Source organism: Arvicanthis niloticus, chromosome 30 (assembly GCF_011762505.2).
Source record: "Arvicanthis niloticus isolate mArvNil1 chromosome 30, mArvNil1.pat.X, whole genome shotgun sequence".
Classification (NCBI taxonomy): Eukaryota; Metazoa; Chordata; class Mammalia; order Rodentia; family Muridae; genus Arvicanthis; species Arvicanthis niloticus.
In genome coordinates, this window is record NC_133438.1 from 22,353,125 (window position 1) to 22,373,696 (window position 20,572).

The 20,572-nt window shown below is 40.8% G+C and overlaps 1 protein-coding gene across 8 annotated transcripts in view; it reads left to right on the forward strand.

Moving 5' to 3' along the window:
* The first annotated feature begins 1,163 nt into the window (after positions 1 to 1,163).
* Ahi1 (Abelson helper integration site 1) overlaps positions 1,164 to 20,572 on the forward strand; it is a 128,703-nt gene continuing 109,294 nt past the window's right edge. For 5 of the 8 annotated variants that reach the window (XR_013108290.1, XR_013108292.1, XR_013108291.1 and 2 more), the window contains exons 1-9: positions 1,249 to 1,385; positions 4,749 to 5,217; positions 7,640 to 7,809; positions 8,256 to 8,475; positions 10,103 to 10,295; positions 10,510 to 10,605; positions 13,977 to 14,162; positions 15,726 to 15,878; positions 16,927 to 17,059. Coding sequence is in view for 5 of the 8 variants with exons in the window: in XM_076928088.1 (XP_076784203.1) it covers positions 4,907 to 5,217; positions 7,640 to 7,809; positions 8,256 to 8,475; positions 10,103 to 10,295; positions 10,510 to 10,605; positions 13,977 to 14,162; positions 15,726 to 15,878; positions 16,927 to 17,059 (1,462 nt within the window). In the remaining 3 variants the exon portion in view is untranslated. Of the gene's footprint in view, positions 1,386 to 4,748; positions 5,218 to 7,639; positions 7,810 to 8,255; positions 8,476 to 10,102; positions 10,296 to 10,509; positions 10,606 to 13,976; positions 14,163 to 15,725; positions 15,879 to 16,926; positions 17,060 to 20,572 lie in introns of all 8 variants that reach the window. The other 3 variants (XM_076928089.1, XM_076928090.1, XM_076928087.1) reach the window with 2 other exon arrangements.

The window sequence follows — 20,572 nt, forward strand, 5'->3', positions numbered from 1 at the left end:
CGTCTGCATTAGAAGTCTGGCTGCAGCTCAGAACAGACCACTCCAGACCACACGGTTGGGGGTGGGTGGGGAAGGGTTTATTCAGGAGATAGGGCAAAGGTGGGGGGAAGGAGATGGAAGAAGAGAAGTAGAGGCTGGCCATGACCACGTGGAGAGAGAGGAAGAGAAGGAGGAAGGGAGAGGGGACAGAGAAGCTAGAGACAAGAGAGTAAGAGAGTAAGAGAGAGGAGAGGGCAAGCAGCCCCTTTTATAGTGATCAGGCGGTTGCCAGGTAACAAGCAGCCCCTTTTATAGTGGATCCCTACCTGGCGGTTGCCAGGTAACAAGCAGCCCCTTTTATAGTGGACCAGGCCCACTTGGCTGTTGCCAGGTAACTGTGTGGAGGTGGAGTTTAGACTGAATACTAACAATGGCGATAGCTTAAATCAAGATAGATTTAGAGGTGGAGATTTTTGGAGTGGAAAACTCAGCAGCTCGACACGGCAGGCTTCATGGTGGTGCCATTTCCAGTGATGTCATTGCGTTTTGAGCCCCTAATGAGATGTGTTTTGTTTAGGTCTGATACCAGTCAGAAGGGAAAAACTGGCGTCCCCACAAATATGCATTACTGTCGCCATAACAAAGGTGCCTCACGGGTTGCAGAAGATGGCTTCTAATTCGGAGGGAATGACGCACCTAGTATTTTTCCACTCGTGGTGACTCACAGCCCAAGATGGCGCCTGAAGCGGAAGTGAGGGGGCGTTGGAAAGAAAACGTGGCGTAATTCTTTTTTTTTTTTTTTTCCAACACAGTTAATTTAGCGCCTGACCGATTTGTCTGCAGCAGGGCTCCCCGTTCACACTTCAAGGCGCGTTTCGTTTTGTGGAGTGACGAGCCTTTCACGGTCATTCACTCGCTCATTCATTCATTCATTCATTCACTAGTTCATGGATCTACGCGGGACGCGTCGGCTTCCACTTCCGTTTCCCTCCCCCCCCTCGACATTCCTTAGAGCTCCGAGTTAACGCGCTTTGCCCGCGGCGAGAACGGACACGACAGAAAACGAGCAGAAAACCAGCGCCCGGAACTCGCTTCCGGCTGCAGGGGCGGAGCCTCGGCCCCAGCCCCGGTGCGCGCGCGCGCGCGGCCGCCGAACTCCATTAGCGCGCCGCTGCGGCTGGGTAGGGGGCGTGGCTGTGGTCCGGCTGGGAGCGCTGGCTGGGCGACTGAGTTACCTAGGTAACAGCGGCAGAGGCGGGCCTGACGTCACGGGCGGCGCGCCTCCGCACTGCGGCACTGGGCTGGCTGGACCGTGTGCGTCGCCAGCGGTTGAGCCGGCGGAGCTGTTGCCTCCTTTGCCTAGGCGCAGGGAGCCGCTTCGCGCGGCCGGGCTGTCCCTCCTCTCCGTGAGTATCCCGCGGGCGCGCCGTGGTGGGGGCTCAGGTCTGCCCGCTCCCCGGGGAGCGGCGAGGGGGCTGCGGAAGACCCGGGGATGCCCGCAAGGGGCCTGTCAGAGACTGGGGGATGCTCACGAGCGGCCCCTCCTCTCCCGCTCGCTCTCCTTTGGTCCAGGCTGTCCATCCAGCCCGGTGCCCTGATGGACGGACGCAGCCTTCACCATCCCACCCCAGGTTCAGGCTTAAATGCCCCCCAAGCTGTTGCGTACCAAGTCTGTTCTCTTGTAAATGACTGCGAGGTGTGCTCTTGGTTACATCTAAGTAGAGTGATGAATTTATTATACAAATTTATTATAAGAGTCCACCTCTAGGGTCATCTCAATACGTAAAGCCCCCAAAACGGAGGCTATCCGGGAATCTACCAAATGGTTGCTCTGCCTTTATTATAAGTGCGAAAGCATCCGTAGAAACGTTTCTTCCGTGATTTTGTTTTGTTTCATTAAAGCAAAAGATGCTAACAGGTATTTCACCTGTTGCGTCAACTATATTGCTTGAGCTCTCGGGAGAAGCCTGTTGTGAAGAAGGTAAGGGAATTTTTAAAAAAATATATCTGAAGCAAATTCAAATGCAAAAAGGAATTTTAGCAATATTTATAGTATTTATTTATGGGGACTATCACAGATTTACTGGTCGAATTATGCAAGCATAATTTTTGTTTTCTTCTTTTATTATGAAATTTTGCTAGAGCCATCGTCCAAATGCGGCCGCTTTGTGTGTGTGTTGATGTGTAAGCACATTCTTCATGTTTTTCAGAAGGGAGGGAGGAAACATAATCCAGTTATTTTTTCTGCGTAGTATCTCTTAGAAGCTCATGTAAAGAAGCTCCCATCTTTGGATGGGAAAGACTTAAAATAATGATATAATGATATCTAATATTTTGTATACTGTTTAAAAATTGTTTTATAAAATGACATCTACAAAATTCGGGATGTTTTATTAAATATAATCTAAATATAAGTCTATATTGTAAAATATAAATTATAGTTATGTTATTAATCAAATATAAGTTACTAATTATCTGTCTTCTGTAGTATACATTAACATTAAAATGATTATTTCTGTAATTGTGGTGTTATCATTAAATATTACTGTTTATTCAGTTATGCCTCAAAATATCAAATATTAGATCATTTAAATATACATTTAATCTTTTATTTCTTAATTATCTATTTGTTAAATGGACATAAAGTAATTTTACCTGTGACGTGTAGAATCTTTGTTAATTACCCTTTTAACCTGAAAGACACAGACCCAGCCTTCTAGCAATGTAGTGTATGTGTGTGTGTTTCCGCGCGCGCGCGCACGTGTGTGTGTGTGTGTGTGTGTGTGTGTTTCCGCGCGCGCGCACGTGTGTGTGTGTGTGTGTGTGTGTGTGTTGGACACTAGCTCAATCGCACAGCTTAAACGCACAAGGACTTGTGAGCATGGGAGGTGCGCGTGCACGTGTGTCTGTGTGTGGTATGTACACGCCCACAATCACACTAGCGCTCAAGCACTGAAGCAGCATGTGAGAACTCCAGAGCATGTGTGCGGAGTGTGTGTGTGTGTGTGTGTGTGTGTGTGTGTGTGTGTGTGTGTGTGGCAAGGGTGCGCGCGCACATGTGTATGTGTGTGTCTGTGTGTGGTATGTATGCGCATGCGCGCAAGCGCACATAACTGCACGAGCACTCAGGCGCAATCACGCGAGCACAAGAGAACGCGCAAGCATGGGGGAGAGGTGGAGGTGTGTGTGCACACTTGTGTACATGTGTGTGTCTGTGTCACGTGCCCATTCGCGTGAGCGCGGGGGTGGGGATGTGCGCCCGTGTCCATTGTTTGTATGAGAGGGTGTGCTGCGGCTATGTGACTGACTGTAGCCATTCTCATTAGAAACCCTAGACTATATATATAACTATGTATATATTCGTATATATTCACTATAAAGAACATACACATTTATATTCACTATAAATCACTAGGCATTATATTGTTGAGACGTCATGAGCTTTCCTGTCGAACACAGTTAAGCATGCTTCTCGCTCCTAGCAGCGCTCCTTTTTGCAGCAGACAGAAACCATTACATAAATCAAAACTGGTCAAAACTGAGAACAACCAGCTGTGAGGCATCCAGCCCCAACCTATACATAGTCCCCACACCAAGGCTCATGGGACATCACAGAAGGGACAGAAAGGCTCTCGGAGCCAAGGAACAAGAACATCAGTTTTGAGACAGTCTTCTATGTCCTTACGTCCTTTCTTGTCCTTACGTCATTACCTCCGTAACACCTTTCCTGACCCCGTGGCTATTTCATGTATCCCACCTCTTCAAATACTCCAATGTAAACACACATATCGAATAATTCACAGCAAGGGTCTGCATATGTGAGAGTATGTTTTCCCATTCCATCCATTTTTCTGTAAATTCCTTTTTTAATGGATGAATAAACTTATCAGTGTAATCTTGATTATTTTTTAAATTCTTAGAGAATTTCTCTAATTTATTTTCTATCTGATAATATTCTTTTATAAATCTTAACCTTTTACTGTTTTTATTAAAAATTATCTTAAATAACTTTGACAAAGAGGTATGGATTTATTAACTTGTCACAACTTTCTAGTTACTATTTAGCATTTTATGGATACAGTTGGGAAACAATTGAGGATGATTTGGCCTTAGAGCCATTGTTCTCAACCTATGGGTTGTGACTCTTTGAGGGTTGACCAGCCTTTCACAGGAGGCACAGATCAGATATTTATATTACGATTTGTAACAGTAGCATATAGCTAGAAAGTAGAGATGAAGATAACTTTATGGTTGTGGGTCACTATGATATGAAGAACTGTGTTACAGGGTCACAGTATTAGGAAGGGTGAGAACCACTGGCTTAGAGTATAATTATGATTAATTATTACAAGATTAATAACCCATTATGAGTTTTTTTCTTGAGAAATTTAAAATGTTTTATCAGCCATGGCTTTTTGATGAGTTGTCTAAAACATATTTTAGCCAAATTAACATTTGGATCACTCTACTAGTAAGAAAATAGCAACTAAGCAATTAATTTGTTCCCCAAAAGCCCATAAGTACTCTTGTTAACTAACTCAGATAATAACTAACATAACTACTCTTGTTAATCTGAAACCACTTTCAGAGATTTTTTTTAATCTAAACATACAAGTATAAACTAAGAGTGCTCATCAGATGTTCTAGAGAAGTATCATTCTACCCTCGAAAAATCTGGTTGTCTTAGTAGTGGTGGGCATCAATCATTATATTTCCCTTTAAGTCATACACTGTCCCGGACTGACATTGTTGTTGTGTTCTTTTCCTAGCCTGTTACCTTCAAAGTAATCTTCTGGCTACCTTAGAACTAGAATTAACACTAATAACCTAGAGAAGTGAGCAGCACGTGAAGATTCAGCGGATAATGTTAGTGTAGAGCCAGGCAAGCAAGAAAAGCCAAATAAACGTTACCCAGATCACACAGGAAATGGAACCAGAAACTCCAGAAAAGGTGGATTCTGCACAGGAGAAAGTCAGAGGCAAGTCCCAGCCAGCAGGTGATTCAGATGACGGCCAAGAAAAGGCTGGGACAGAAGGGAAAGGAGAACTGACCGAAGCCTATCAGCTGCAGGTAGCTGAAGAAATGGCCAAGGAGATCAAGAAGAAAATACGAAAGAAGCTAAAGGAGCAGCTAACCTACTTTCCTCCCGACACTCTATTGCATGACGACAAGCTGGGCAGTGAAAAAAGAAAGAAGAAGAAGAAGAAAGTCCCGGTGCCAGCTAAGCCTGAGACAAGGTACTTCACAAAAATATAAGACACACTCAAGCACCTTCACCTCATCACACACAGTTGCGCTTCAGGGTGTTCACATCGACACACACAGACACACTCTGGGGTCGTCACGTTGACACACTGATGCATTCTGTAATTTAAGAAAGTTAGCGCTGTGTTTGGAAACATTGCCACTGAAGTGATAATTGCCAGCATTTACGCAGTACTTGTGCTAGAAACTTTATGAGAATACACTCTGAGTATTTACAACAGCCCTGTGAGGGACAGGAATGGCGCTATCCTATTTCTTCTAAGAAACTAAGTGATGTAAGAGCCTGAGCCGTAACACTGACAGTCTACCTCCAACATGTCCACATTCACCCACTTACAACTGCTATGGAAGTAACAGGCCTGCTGACTATGGTGGTTCATACATGTAGTCCATGATTCATACATACAGTCCAGCACTCGGGCACTAAGGCAGGATAATCTCGAGTTCAAGGCCAGCCTGCACCACATAGTGGAGTTGAGGCCTACTAGAAAACCATGGTGAAACCCTGTCTCAGAAGACCCGTTTGCATCTACACACACACACACGTGCACACACACACACACAATTATTTTTTTGAAGTTAAATATGTTAATCTCAATTTTTTTCCTTATTATACAGATAGTATTTGTTCACTGTAGAATAATTATCAATGATAATAACTATTGCCAATTTAATATTTAGTCTTTTATGTATGATACTCATGCATATATATATATATACATATATATATATATGTTTCTGGAACTATATTCATATTTGTAAGTTCTCTATATGAAGCAGTGAGATTTTTAAACTGTCTTCCAAGTGGCATATTTCTCTTTTCCCCTGCACTCATTATTTACATAAACAGCTTGTACGTGGCTAGTTACTTTATCAGCCTCTTTGTGACTAGCCTTTGGCAGTTGAGGTAATTTTCCCTTAAGCTCTCAGCTAAAAAGAAATCTCATAATCTAGATGGTCAGTGCTTCAAGGATATGTTAGTATAAGAATGACCTATCTGTTGGCACTTTAAAAACTTAGCCCAGAATATACTAACTTAATACACTTGTCTCACACCTGCTGCTGTTCAGAAGGCAGCTCTGACTTTCACAGGCTCTCACAAGCTTCAGTCAGGATGCTATCCAGGACAGATGTCTCCCCACAGGAGCTTCAGAAGAGATGCTTCTCTGCATCACCATGAGGCTGTAGGCAGGCCTCAGGTCCTGGTGGCTTCTGGTCAGAGATACGAGTTCTTAGCCACATGGATCAATGCATTGGGAACTCCTCACCCAGGTGGCAACTTTCTTCCCCAGATCAAAGTTCTGAGAGAGTAATAGCAAGACAGAAGTGAATATTTTTAAAATAGCATATATATTTCCTCTATCTTATTGGAAGTGGGTGACAAAGCCCAGCCGGTACTCACAGAGGAGATTCTTGAACATTAAGAAGCAAAGGTCTGCTATGGCCATCTTACAAGATGCTCTTCATAGTGTACTGTAAATCATTAACACATTGGCATGGAAATGAACATTCTCTAGTTTAATTCAAACTATACCATACGTGCTGGTGGCATGCAAATGTACCTGTTCTTTAACAGTAGTATTTTGTGACCGATAAAATAGCATATAGTATTCAGGAATAACTGCTATAAAGTATTTATCTAATCTTTTTATTTCCCGGTGTTTCTTTTTGAACAATAAATGAATATGTTGGAAGTTAATTTTTTATTATTTAAAGGCATATTTTTACTTCATAGATTATGAACAGACTTTAATAGGGCAGCTTCTGTTCCAGGCTGCTACCTCTTACTGTTTGCATGTAGTACAAATTTAATTTTTATCAAGAATTCTGAAAAATGTAGTCTTACACCTGCCCCTAGAGAACAAAAGCAATGAACTTTTGCATAGAAATCAAAAGTTGTATGGCTGAAATTTCTTAGAACAAACTTGGAAAAATTCTTTTACCTTTTAAATCATTTAGAAATGTTTTCATTAATCATTTAGTTAGCAGCAGGCTGAGGATGCTTTCGAGTTCTATACAGTATAGGTCCACAATCATAAAATAGGATTTTATTTTCCCGTTGTTTGTTCTCAGACAGTGTGACAATTTGTAGTTGAGTCCAGCCTCAGATGTGTGGTCCTCATGTCTGAGCCTGCTCAGTATGAGGTTATTTTGTGGAGTTCATAGTTTTGTTTTTGTTGGCTCCTAAGATATGTAACTCTTCATTGGGTTGAAAATATTATCTATGACTCCTGGTTTGACAGTCATTTTATTCTATGAGAAAATATCAGATCGTGACATTTTTACAGGAACATGATAGATTATCCTTGCTTCTACTCACCACTCACCCTGCTATACCATGAATAACAGTTGTAGAAACCATTTGTAGTGATTTGTTCTTGGGCTGTGCTTCAGTCCCTCAGATGTCTGTAACAGTGCAGTTGAAGGTGAACAGAAGAAAGAAGGTGCCCCTGAAGGATCTCACCCCATGGAGGGAACACACTCCACAGACCAGGATGCGGATGCCAGTGTGCCAGAGAACACAAAGCCCAAACCCAAAAAGACAAAGAAGAAGGCGAAAGCAGGTTTGTTACCTAAATTAAATAAAAAGTATGTGCCTTTGTATTCCCCATTGGGAATACAAGACTCTAGAAACCTTAATTCTTAAAACTGAAGGTATAATTTAAAATAAGTCAAGATACACTGTGTATCTTAATTCATAAGAGTAAGATGTTCATTTTTTAATAATGACTTATTCACAATTATATGTGGGTATGTATAGTGAGCTTATAGTTTTTTATTTAACTGTACAAGGAAATGATTTGTAGTGCATTGTGGCATAAAATTTTTTATTCTTAAACGACTGATTTTAGAATTGCAAATGGTTATCTTGGTGAATGAAAGCTAGCAATGGCCTTTCTTTTCCCTTGAAGTTCTTCTATTAACAGAGTAAGACAGTCGATTGTAAGATTAACTAAATGTAACCCCTAAGTATGAGAGCGATTATTACTGACTTTTCTTCCTGCTTTAGTTTCAGAGGATAATGAAGAGACAAATGGAGATGGTGTTCATGAGATAACAAGCCGAGACAGTCCAGTTCACCCCAAGTGTTTGCTTGATGATGATCTTGTCATGGGAGTCTACATTCACCGTACTGATCGGCTTAAATCTGACTTTATGATTTCTCACCCAATGGTAAAGATCCATGTGGTTGATGAACACACTGGCCAGTATGTCAAGAAAGATGACAGGTGATTTTAAACATTACACCATCTTTAGGTTGAAACCGTGCAGTAGAAATCCTCTTGGCTGCCCTTGTGGCTGAAAGTGAGTAGGCAGAGAACTGTGGGCTGACGTCAGAGAATATGCCTATGGTTTAGGTGTGCCTCAGTTCAATCGGTAAGCACCACAGAAGAAATGGAGGGAATGCACCATCTTGAATATTGAGGCTATCAGGCTTACTAATTAGGTCATAAATTTGCATGGTAAATTTTGTAAGTGTTCTCATTGTTAGCCTCTTGCTTTCCATTGAAATTACTGTGTTTGATGGGCCTGAGGTGCTGAAAGTATGTCTTGAAAATGTTTTCCCCTAAGGTTTATCTAGAGAGAACCATTTTTGAATCTATATACATAAGTTATAATGTATATAATAAGAGAATACACATACATAGGTTTAAAAGCCATTAAAATAAATCATTACTATAAAAGTAACTTTTATTTGTCAAATGTAATTGTCATCTCGGAGGCTTACTGCTGAATAAGCTCACCCTTTTAGTTCTTCTGGAACTCTGGATGGCTGTTTCAACTCAGCTATTCCGGCTCAAATTCCTCTCCAAGATGACTTACTCAATTAGGCTTCTGTCAGATTCTGACTGAATTGCTCTGCTTGGCCTCAAACTAATTCTAGCAATCTGTTCTAATCTTCTGGCCCCTTCTCATTCTCTGGCTCAGTCTGTCTTCACCAGTGTCTAGCTTGTTCTCTCTGCAACCTATCTCTATAAAACTGTCCCAGTAAAAACTGCTTCTGCTGACCTGCACAGAACTGTACGAACTTACCACCAAGGAGCTCAACTCTACTGCCTACACTCACTGACTGTCTGAACTCAACTCTGTGGACCAGAACTGACTCCCAACTGACTGGACTCTCTCCCTGTGCTCCTCTTAAATAGCTTCTCTTTCCTGTGCTGTTCTTGTTGAGAGTTGGGCGTATCCTATACTGTCAAATCTTTCTCTGATTCATCACTTTGTCTGTCCCTCAATTGGACGTCATTGTTTGACATTAAAGGTGTGTACTGAGGGGCATGTCTGCATTCCAACCAGAACACACAGACCTACAAGGTCATTGGATGTGGCTAGAGCAGCTATGTTGCTGGATTAAAATTTCTCTATGCATTATACTAGATTATACTAATTCAAAAAAGTATTTGCTTAAAAGAACATTAAGATTATTACAAAAAAGAGAACACATCTGCGTAGTTGTGTTAGTACATACAAAGAAAATATGATAGTGTAAAAGATCTTTTTACGTTATTATCTGGACTTATGCATTTTGTCATAAGCTCATTTAAACTTCTGGAAGAGTTGCCATATTTTAGCTCTGTACATTAAAGGTTGATTACACCTTTCTACTTTCATAATAAATTATTTATCTGACCCAAAGAACCAAAACAGAATACAAGATTGTAAGAAGACATCGTTACTTCTAATGCTTTATAAAATTTATGATTTTTTAGATGTTAAAAGAACATTATTTTTGCTTTTGTGCCATTGATAGCTACTATTTCTGCTTTTATGGGCTGTGCAATTTTTTTCTCCTTAGTGTTACTCTCTAAAAAATATGTAATGAATTGTAGTAATAGAAACTTTGTCTTTGAACAGTGAACGTCCTGTTTCCTCTTACTATGAGAAAGACAATGTGGACTATATTCTCCCTATTATGACGCAGCCATATGACTTTAAAAAGCTAAAGTCAAGGCTTCCGGAGTGGGAGGAGCAAGTTATTTTTAATGAAAATTTTCCCTATTTGCTTCGAGAGTTTGATGAGTGTCCAAAAGTCATTCTGTTCTTTGAGGTATGAATTTAAAAATAATTTTAGTAAATATTTAAGCATACAAGTGTGAATTGTTGATTTAATAGTTTTGTTATGTGCTAATGTGAGAATTTAATACCAAGAATGTAATGTTTCAGTATGATCTGTGGGTGCCAGATGATAATGTATCAATAGAGACTATGGAATTTAGACAGTCTGTTATTCTGTGAAATAACTTTTTAAAATGTATTTACAGATTCTTGACTTTTTAAGCATGGATGAAATCAAGAATAACTCTGAGGTTCAAAACCAAGAATGTGGCTTTCGAAAAATTGCCTGGGCATTTCTTAAGGTACATTTTCACCTGTTCTTTTAAATGTATTTAAAATAATCTCTTCTAAATTTGGTTACAGTTTTCCACCAAGTTGTTTCAGTCTCTAAGAGTTTGTTAACTCTTAGTAAAGCAATTAAAAGTCTGAAATACTTATTGATTACTCAGAGTGCACTATTTATACTTTTTGACTCTGGGGATATTGTACTCAAAGACACATGCATGCTGCCACCTGTTGGTCACTGTGTGAGGTATGTATTGAGGCCTTTCAGTGTATGAGCCATTGTGCAGTCAGCAGCCCTGAATCCTTTGACCTCATAACATGAGTATTGGTAGATGGGAGGGTCTGAGCTGCTGCTAAGTTTTCATGAGCACTGTAAAGTATAATAGTGTGTCACACAAAGCAGGTTAGTAGGAGCTGCTCATTTATCCTGTGTTACAGTTTGAGCAGGCCTCTGTGTGGGCCCTAAGCTATAGCTAGAACACCACGGATGTCACAGCATCTTGTTTTTTATTTTTTCAAGATCATGTGGATTTTAATTCATCCATATTGAGCCATTGTCAGAAGAAATTAATTCGGGAGTCTATCCCTGTCTCCATAAAGGGGAGTGGATTGTGTGTTTTCCATTTTTAATACTGTGTGTCTTTTCCTTTATTGTACTATAAGCCTTACAGAGTTACCAGTAATTTTGTTTGGGTTAATTTTTGAACAGTTTTAGTTTTTATTTTATTTATGTGTATGCACATATACATACACGCAGTTGTATTAGATATATTACATAATTTCCCTGGACTTTCACAAGGTCACTGTGTCCCAGCACACACAGACACACAAAGGGGTGAATGTCAACTGAAGGATTTTCTGACATGAGTGGAAAGCAATTAGGGTAAACTTAAAAATTGAGTAAAGTGACAAGAAACAAGTTTAAATGTAAAAGTCTCAGTATTTGTGCTGGTGGATTCAGGACCATCCCCCTTTTGCTATGGTCCATTAAACATATGTTAATTTTCAGTTAAGCCTTTGGTCTCAGGTACTTTCAATTCTTGTAGAATATGTTTGTGACTATTTTAACCATGCAATAATGAAGCTTATATAGAACTAGCTATATTATACTGTAATGACATGTTCATTATGGATTTATAGTCACAATGACTATAGTCATAATGACATGTTCATTATGGATGTCTTAGCATGAATTGTTTACTTGGCTAAGCAATACACTAGTATAAACTACATTATCTAGACAATAATAAAACAACTTTAAAAAGTATGTTTTGGGAACTGGGGAATCCTTAAAGTGTGTTGTGCTTTGGGCAATAGTAAAACAACATATCAACCAACCAGACCCCACAGAGCTCCCAGGAACTAAACCACCAAAGAGTAGACATAGGGGGACCCATGGCTCCAGTTGCTCATGTACCAGAGAATGGCCTTATCTGGCATCAATGGAAGGGGAGGACCTTGGTCTTGTGGCGGCTCAATGCCCCAGTGGAGGGGAATTCGAGGGCAGGGAGGCAGGAGTGGGTGGGTGAGTACCCTCACAGAAGCAGGGGGTGAGGAGCATGGGATAGGGGGTTTGCAGAGGAGAAACTGGGATGGGGTAACATTTGAAATGTAGTAAATAAACTATCCAATAAAAAATTAGAAAAAGGAAAGGGGGCCTCTGTCGAGTGTGCAGAGATCGTGTTTAAAGGGCAAACGCTAGTTTACGCAGTTTTAAACTTGTTTCCCAGTCGAGCACAGTACTACTCCCTGAGCTTGTAAATCCATGGTCTCGTCATGCTTTCCCCAAGTTGTAGGGGAACATGCTACATTTGCTGTGTGCACTTCTTTGATGATATGTTTTCAACAAGCCACAATTTGAATTTCGCCCCTGCCACCAAAACTTTTCCAGCTGAATCATGAATGTCACTTGTTCCTGTGTCAAACATACATGTGTTTAACAGACTGTTCCTGTGAGTCCCTGTTGTCTCTGCTTTCCTGTCAGCACCCTCCTGTGCCGTGGTTATCCCCTTCCTTCAAGACTGGTCCCTACCTCCTAATGGAACCCAGTTTCTTCACTGATTTACTTTTCTTAAGCCCACTTTCATTTCTTGCTCTTTAAATTTGTGAATACATTTTCTTTTTGGCCATTTCAGCTTCAAATATCCTGCCAAATCTCTTATCCTTTCTCCTGTCTCTTAGTTTTCCTACTGTCTACACAGTCTCATGAGCTTATAACCATAAGTAACACATAGCAAGTTTATTGCAGATTAAGTGAAATTAATCATAACTAAAAGCTCACTTGTGTAGTTGCATCAAGCACACTTGAGGACTTGACAGGCCCATGTGCTCACTCAGCGTAGAGCATCCCGTCATCATAGGTCTTTGGGACAGCTCTACACTGGGTCTCCCTTGGCTCTTTTCTCCCAGTCATCCAAGTATGTCAGTCAGCAGCAACTACTGATGCCCTGCGCTTCATGCCTGTGCTTCTGCTTCTGGCCACACGTAATTGCTGAGCTGCACAGTGACGTCACTTTGTACTCCAAGTTCACAGTGTGCACAGCACTCACTTTTGGCAACATTTCCTCTTCACTCATTAAGTAGGAAAAGAAAGCTTTATCCGAACTGCTGAGAGTTTAAACTTTTTCCTAAGAATCTCCCTGCTTATCTTGGTTTACCTCTATGATTATCTTATAATCTGTCTGCTTATCTTGTTTTTTGTCTAATTGGCTTTTTCAATAGTCCTTTCAAAGAAGGTAGACTAAAATATTGAAAACTGAAGTGGACAGTTTGGATTAACTTATCTTAAAATGATTTTGCATCTTAAAAAATCTAAAACATATCATTTTAACCACTAAAACTATTAATGTATTCCTGGAGTCCCAGCTACTGGGGAGGCTGAGGCACAGTGTTAACAAGTCCAAGACCTGCTTGAGTTCCAGGGAAGGAAAAGAAGGCTAGGGGCATGTCTTTAGTAGTAGACACTTGTGGAGCGTTTGGAAGACCGCAGTGGGTTTAATCTCCAGTCCTGCTAAGAACAACGACTGCCATAAATGGAGAAACGTGTTTGTGGTCAGTGATTTGTACTTTATTCTTTACTATTGTTAGTTCGAACAAGCGTGTGTCACCCACTTTGTTTGTGTAACGTACCTCCTGGTACATGGTGTAACTGCTTGCACAGCAGTCTGAGGCTGAATGCTGAAAAGAGTGCTTTAGGAAGTGTTCTCCAAGTCATTTGTCAAAATGACCTCACGGTGATCTTCCTTTTTCTTCACACGCCTAAGGAGTTTCAACCTTGTTTTAATCTTTTAAAGCCAAGCTTCTGACTCTGCTGTTGCTTTCTGTTGTGTTGCTGTTGGATGTGTGTGTTTCAGAAAAGTCAATAATTAACACAAATTCTTACTTTAAGCTTCTGGGAGCCAATGGAAATGCAAACATCAACTCAAAACTTCGGCTGCAGCTCTACTACCCACCTACTAAGCCTCGATCCCAGCTAAATGTTGTTGAGGTGTTTGAATGGTGGTCCAAGTGTCCAAGAAACCGTTATCCATCAACCTTGTATGTAACTGTACGAGGATTGAAAGTCCCAGACTGTGTAAGTTAATACTGTATATAAATGCATCTCCTCTATTACAATTAAGGATGGCATAGTATATTTTCTATATTTAAAAAAACTGAAGCTCTGAGAATTATTTTAACAGATTTTTAGATGCCTGCAAAGACTACACATTAAGTGTATAACAGTTGATAGTTCGATGAACTTTTAAGTTTTAAAAAAGTATAGACTTCATTGTTTAAAAGAAAAAAAAAACTCTTTGGCACACTTTCATATTTTGTAATTAAAAGTGAAAGGATGAAAAGTTGGTACTGGGAAACCTTTTATTATAAAGGGCAATAAATAAAGTATTTTAGGCTTTCAGCCAGGTTCTACGTATCACAACTACTCACCCTTAAGTGAGAGAGTACCTGTGGAGACATTAAGACAGAATGCCTTCATGTGTTCAGTGTATCTTTATTTGTAACAAGTAGTAAAACAGACTTCATACGTGGCCTGTCCTTTGCAGACCTCTGACTTACGTATTTCTCACTGGAGTCATTCAGAGACCCAGCAGTAGCATTTACACTGCTCTTGTCTACGATTGTATCATAAATGATCCTAAAATTAAGCTTTTGTCTTTCTTAATATTAATCTTTCAGGTGAGCTTCACATTCCACAACTGATTAAATATACTGTGAGCACAGAGTTGATTTGCACTGATCTAAATAGAGTTAAGTAAAATATATGAGGGGATAGACTTTTTTTAATCTCAAATTTTTAATAATAGCTTTGTGATTGTTTTGAAGCTAGCAGTATCACGTTATATCAGAGGCATGCCATAGCACTAGGTAGGTATTTATGAAGAGGTAGACACAGGAGACAGAGCACTGAAAAACATTCTGTGCATCTGGATGTGGATGCAAGCCTGTCACCCCAGCATGTGGGAAGTAGAGAACACAAAGCCCACTTCATTCATAGCAAGGTCGAGGCAGCCTCAACTACCTGCGACCTTGTCTCAAAAGCTAAAACAAATAATGTAATAAAAGTAATAAGTAAAGTAAGTACTACTGGAGTCTTCTGGTTTTTTTTCCAAACTTTTAAAGCTGTGTGTTTATAGAAGCATAGTTAAAATAGCTTTTATTTATTTAAAGTAATATACAAATAAAAACAAAATCTGGCTTATGTTTGGAAAAGGTTTCCATACTGTTTGTTTCAGTATTTTAATTTTGTTTTGTTTTGTTTTGTTTTGTTTTGTTTTGTTTTGTTTTGTTTTGTTTGATGCAAGACAGGGTTTCACTATGTAGGGTCTAGCTGTCCTCTAACTCACTCTGTAGACCAGACCAGGCTGGCCTCAAACTCACAGAGATCCCCCTGCCTCTAGCTCCTGAGTGCTGGGATTAAAGGTGTGGATCATCACACCAGGCTCTGTCACAGTATTGTAAAAACATTAAGAAGGCTAATTAGCTTTGGACAAGCCTCTTGACCTCCACTTGACCCCCATGGAATTGGTTCACTCAAACCAGTTCCCACAAATGCGCCATGGCCTGTGCCTGTTTGTGCGTGTGTTTAATTTAACAGTTGAACTTGACATTCATTTTCCCATTTTCCACATACATTTAGATAAGGCCGTCATACCGCTCTATGGTGGCTCTCCAGGAGGAAAGGGGCACACCAGTGTACTGTGAACGCCACCGTGACACAAGTTCCGTGGACACGGAACCTGGACTAGAGGATTCAAAGGAGGAGGTAAAGTGGAAACGTCTGCCCGGCCAGGTGAGCTGCACTTGCTGGTTTAACCATTCCTGCAACAAAATATGAGAGAAAAGCAGTGTAAGGAAGGAAAAGCTTACTTGATGCAAACTCCCTTCTGAATAATCTTTATTAGCTGGGTTTAGTTAATAGTACTTACTGTCGGCTGACAGTAACTATTCACTGGGCTATTGTAATGAATATATTTAAAGTCCTTTGAAGTGAAGCACAACATTGATGATCTACACTGAGGATCCAGTGTGTGCTTACTTCCTCTCTTGAGTAACTCAGGAGCTAGGCCTTCTCACCTTTGCACTCAAAGGAACGCCATGTACAGTACCACCGCTTTCATGCCTGGTGCCACCATTAATGAACACAAGCTCTGCATATCATGATAGTCAGCCTGATAACTAGTCAATGGCTAAGTACTAATGGGCCAGTAAAACACATAACATTACATGAACAAAGAGATCATTCATATCCAGGGTAGGAGGTGGGATTACAGAAGTCCAACACATTTTAAAACTGAGGAATTGTTTATTTCTGGAATTTCCCACATGATAGTTTTAGATCATACTGATCATGACTAATCGAAGCTACAGAAATCAAAACTGAGGAAAGTCAGAGGACTGTGCTCTGTCTTGGAGATAGCAACAACAGGTGGTTATTGGAGGAAAGAAGTCCTGAGAACAACCATTCATAAGTCCTCAATTTGGCTATGATGTTATGTGTTCTTTAGTTTTGAGATGTTAGGACCTTAGGAAAGGTGGCTCCTGCCATGGAATAAACAGGTGAAAACCTCTCTGTGCCTGTGTAGAAGCAGTGCAGCAGTGATGGTGTTGAAGCATCAGACATTGGCATTCTTCCCTTTGTTTTAGATTAATCAAGTGCTAATTAGACACACTAATTTCATGGAAAACCAATCCTGTACTGTAGTTTTCCATCATTCTATGTACATGTGTTTCTTTTCCTATATGTAATAGTAAAAGAACTTTAGGGGGAAATTATGGTAATGGAAATTATCAGGTTATTTTATTTTTTGATTCACGTAGTTTAAATGTATTCTTTTCAGGCCTGTCGTATCCCAAACAAGCATCTCTTCTCACTAAACGCTGGAGAACGAGGCTGTTTTTGTCTTGATTTCTCCCACAATGGAAGAATATTAGCAGCAGCCTGTGCCAGCCGAGACGGATATCCGATTCTATGTGAGGACTAATGCTACCTACTTAACCGGGTTGTATTCTGTATAGTCAGTATTGGGTTTTTTGATATCTAAGTCTTAGTTTAAGAAGTCCCTAGTATTAATCAGATTTCTTCAAATAAAGGGACAGTTACCTTATAGAATCTACTCACAATGAGACTGCTTGAATGGAAGGTATTACTTTTTAACATACAGGTGGAATTTTATAAACATTATCTGTCTTAAATATACACATTTAGTACAAGAAGGAAGAGTAAATGTCACAGGAAACTTTTAGTCCATATTAATTTAGTGGATAGTTGTGATGATGTCACAACTATCCAGCATTTGTCATATGCTAGAATTGTAAGAAAGACCTGAAGTCCTCAAAGACAGCGCCCATGGTGACAAGGGTGCCAGCAGAAGGGCCAAGACATTTCTGTTGCTTTAGAGCGTTTCACAACACTGCTGCACTGTTCTGGACTTAATGACTCCTTTCATCTCAGTAATTAATGGGCTCTCCTGGGCAAGAAGAAGCAGCCCCTCTGGGTGTCTGCCCTGGGCGCTAGACCGCACTGCACTTCACCCTACCTCACACAGTTCATGGTGTTCATGAGACACATTCCCAGAAAGCAATACTCAGTTTTTGCTTTTGGGTAATGAACAAACTACTCTCGTTCTGATTTGTCTGTGCTAAATGTTATTCCAAGCTTAAATAATCAGAGACTTAAATATGCTTCCTATTTAGATCCAGAAAATACAGTCAGAGTCATTGTCTCTGGCTTTGCACTGTTTGAGTATGGCATGTCTGACTGAGAATCCACCTAGCTTTAGCTTGTTCAGTGTGTCTTTCATGAACTTCAGAAATCTCATTTATCATCCTCTCCGATGCTCTGTTTGCTCCCGTTGTCTCCTAGGACCGTCATCACACCCCTTTGTGACGTGGTCTTGTCCAGTGCATCTCTGTCACTTACTCCTCTGTCCTTCAAACCAGACCATCTCAGTTGACTGACTGTCGAGTTCAGTGCTTCCTCCTCCACCAGCTTAGAGCAGTGCTGAGCCACTATGCTGGGTTCTTCATTTCAACAACTTTGCTTTCCTGCTTAAAGCTTCCTTTGGGTTTGTTTTTATTTATTTACAGATGCTTTCTCTCTTTGTGAGGAGTCATTCTTATGCTTTAACCCTTTGGTTTTCTTTAGATCTTTGACCATACTGATAATGATAGGTTAATGATGTCCTGGAGAAAGTGAGCTGCCACAGTTTCTGTATGGATGCTTTCCAGTAACTGCTTTTCCTTCCTGTGGGAAGCTGTACTTTCCTGTTTGTTTGCTTCTTTCCATGTTACATCTTTATGGTGAAAACTGGGAATTTGAAATGATGTACAATGTAGCTCTGTTTCCCATGGTCTTCCCTCAGCCAGCTGAGTTTAGCTACTGCTCTGGTGCAGTGAATCTCCTGGACGGATTGTGTAAAGTCTTTATTGTCTGCTACATTATCAATCTTCTGTAGACTCTTCCCAGTCCGCCAGTTAGTATTAGTATTGCATGGATCTGCAAATCTTCATCTCCAGGGAGCACTATCCTGGGATATGCCAGGGAGCACTATCCTGGGATATGCCAGGGAGCACTATCCTGGGATATTGTCTCAGTTCTTCAGCTCACAATGCAAAGCTCCCCAAGCCTCCTCTTCCTCTTTGTACTGAACCTCTTCCTGTCCCTACACAGAGATAAAACCCTCCAGGTTTTTCTTGGTTATGCACATAGCCTTTACCTATGGGAACCTAGGTTCTAAACAGTATTTAGAATCTGCTCTATTTTGTGTGCATTGAGTAAGCGTCTTCTTTTCCCCAGGTAGTGTCAATCCCTTAGACAGCCACAGTGTCAAACGATGCCACTGACTGCTTCAAGTGCACACTAGAATCGGCACGTCTGTATGAAGCCTACAGAAAGTCCTGTTACGTAAGCCTTGGGTCCTATTTTGGATCTAACAAATCATGAAATAGGGAAAATTCTTTGGAAATGGAGTTTTCATGGAGTCCAGAGCTCTAGACCCATCTTGCCTCATTGAGTAGCTTCTGAGCACCTGAGTTGCGTTGTTTGTAAGGTTGTGTGAGTGTGTAGGGAGGAGGAACTAGATAGTTGTAACAACACAAAACTGATGTCCTTACTGAGACTCAGCTGTTTTCTCAGAAAGTGCTCCCCAGCTCTCCTAAGAACTACCAGGTAATTCTAGAGGAATGTGGCACTGAGGTTTCTCTTCCCTTTTACAGGGGAATAGACACCCAGTCCCCACTTTGTTAAAGTGCAGTTGAGTTGACCACTAGGTGGGAGTAGAGAGTTGGCCCTGTTCTTTTTTTTTTCTCTTTTTCTTTCTTTTTTTTTTTTTAAATTGTACTTTGGGTTATTTTTTTTCCTGCTTTCTTTTTTTTTTTTTTAATTGGATATTTTATTTTCATTTCAGATGTTATCCCCTTACCCCACTTCCCCCTGCCCAGGAACCCCCTATCCTATCCCCACTCCTCTTGCTGCTATAAGGATGTGCCCCCACGCCCCCCAACCCACGAATTCCTCCACACTCAGTATCCAGCCTTCATGGGACCAAGGATCTCCTCTCCCACCTATGCCCAACAAGGCCATCCTCCCCTACATATACAGCTGGAGCCATGGGTCCCTCCCTATGTGCTCCCAGGCTGGTGGTTTAGACCCTGGGAGCTCTAGTTGGTTGTTACTGTTTCTCTCCTCATGGGGCCACAAACCCTTTCAGCTCCTTCAGTCTTCTCTCTAACTCCTCCATTGGGAAACCCTTGATTAGTTCAATGGTTAGCTGTGAGCATCCACCTCTGTATATGTCAGTCTCTGGCAGACCTCTAAGGAGACAGACAGCTATATCAGGCTCCTGTCAGCATGCACTTCCTGACATCCACATCAGCATCTACCTTTGGTGACTAGACATGGGATGGATACCCAGGTGGAATGGTCTCCAGATGGCCCCTCCTTCAGTTTCTTTCCCATACTTTGTCTCCATATTTGTTCTCTTGACTATTGTGTTACTCCTTCTAAGAAGGACCAAAGCACCCAGACTTGGTCTTCCTTCTTCATGAGTTTCACATGGTCTGTGAATTGAATCTTGGGTATTGAAAGCTTCTAGGCTAATATCCAATTATCAGTGAGTGAATACCATGTGTGTTCTTTTATGATTGGGTTACCTCACTCAGGATGTTATTTTCTAGTTCCATTCATTTGCCTAAGAATTTCTCGAATTCATTGTTTTTGAAATTAGACTCCAGACAACCAAATAACCCTATTAAAAATGGAGTACAGAGCTAAATAAAGAATTCTCAACTGAGGAAACTCGAATGGCCAAGAAGCACCTAAAGAAATGTTCAGTATCCTTAGTCATCAGGAAAATACAAATCAAAACAACCCTAAGATTCCACTTCACACCAGTCAGAATGGCTAAGATCAAAAACTCAGGTGATAGCAGATGCTGATGAGGATGTAGAGAAAGAGGAACACTCCTCTGTTGTAGCCCGTACTGC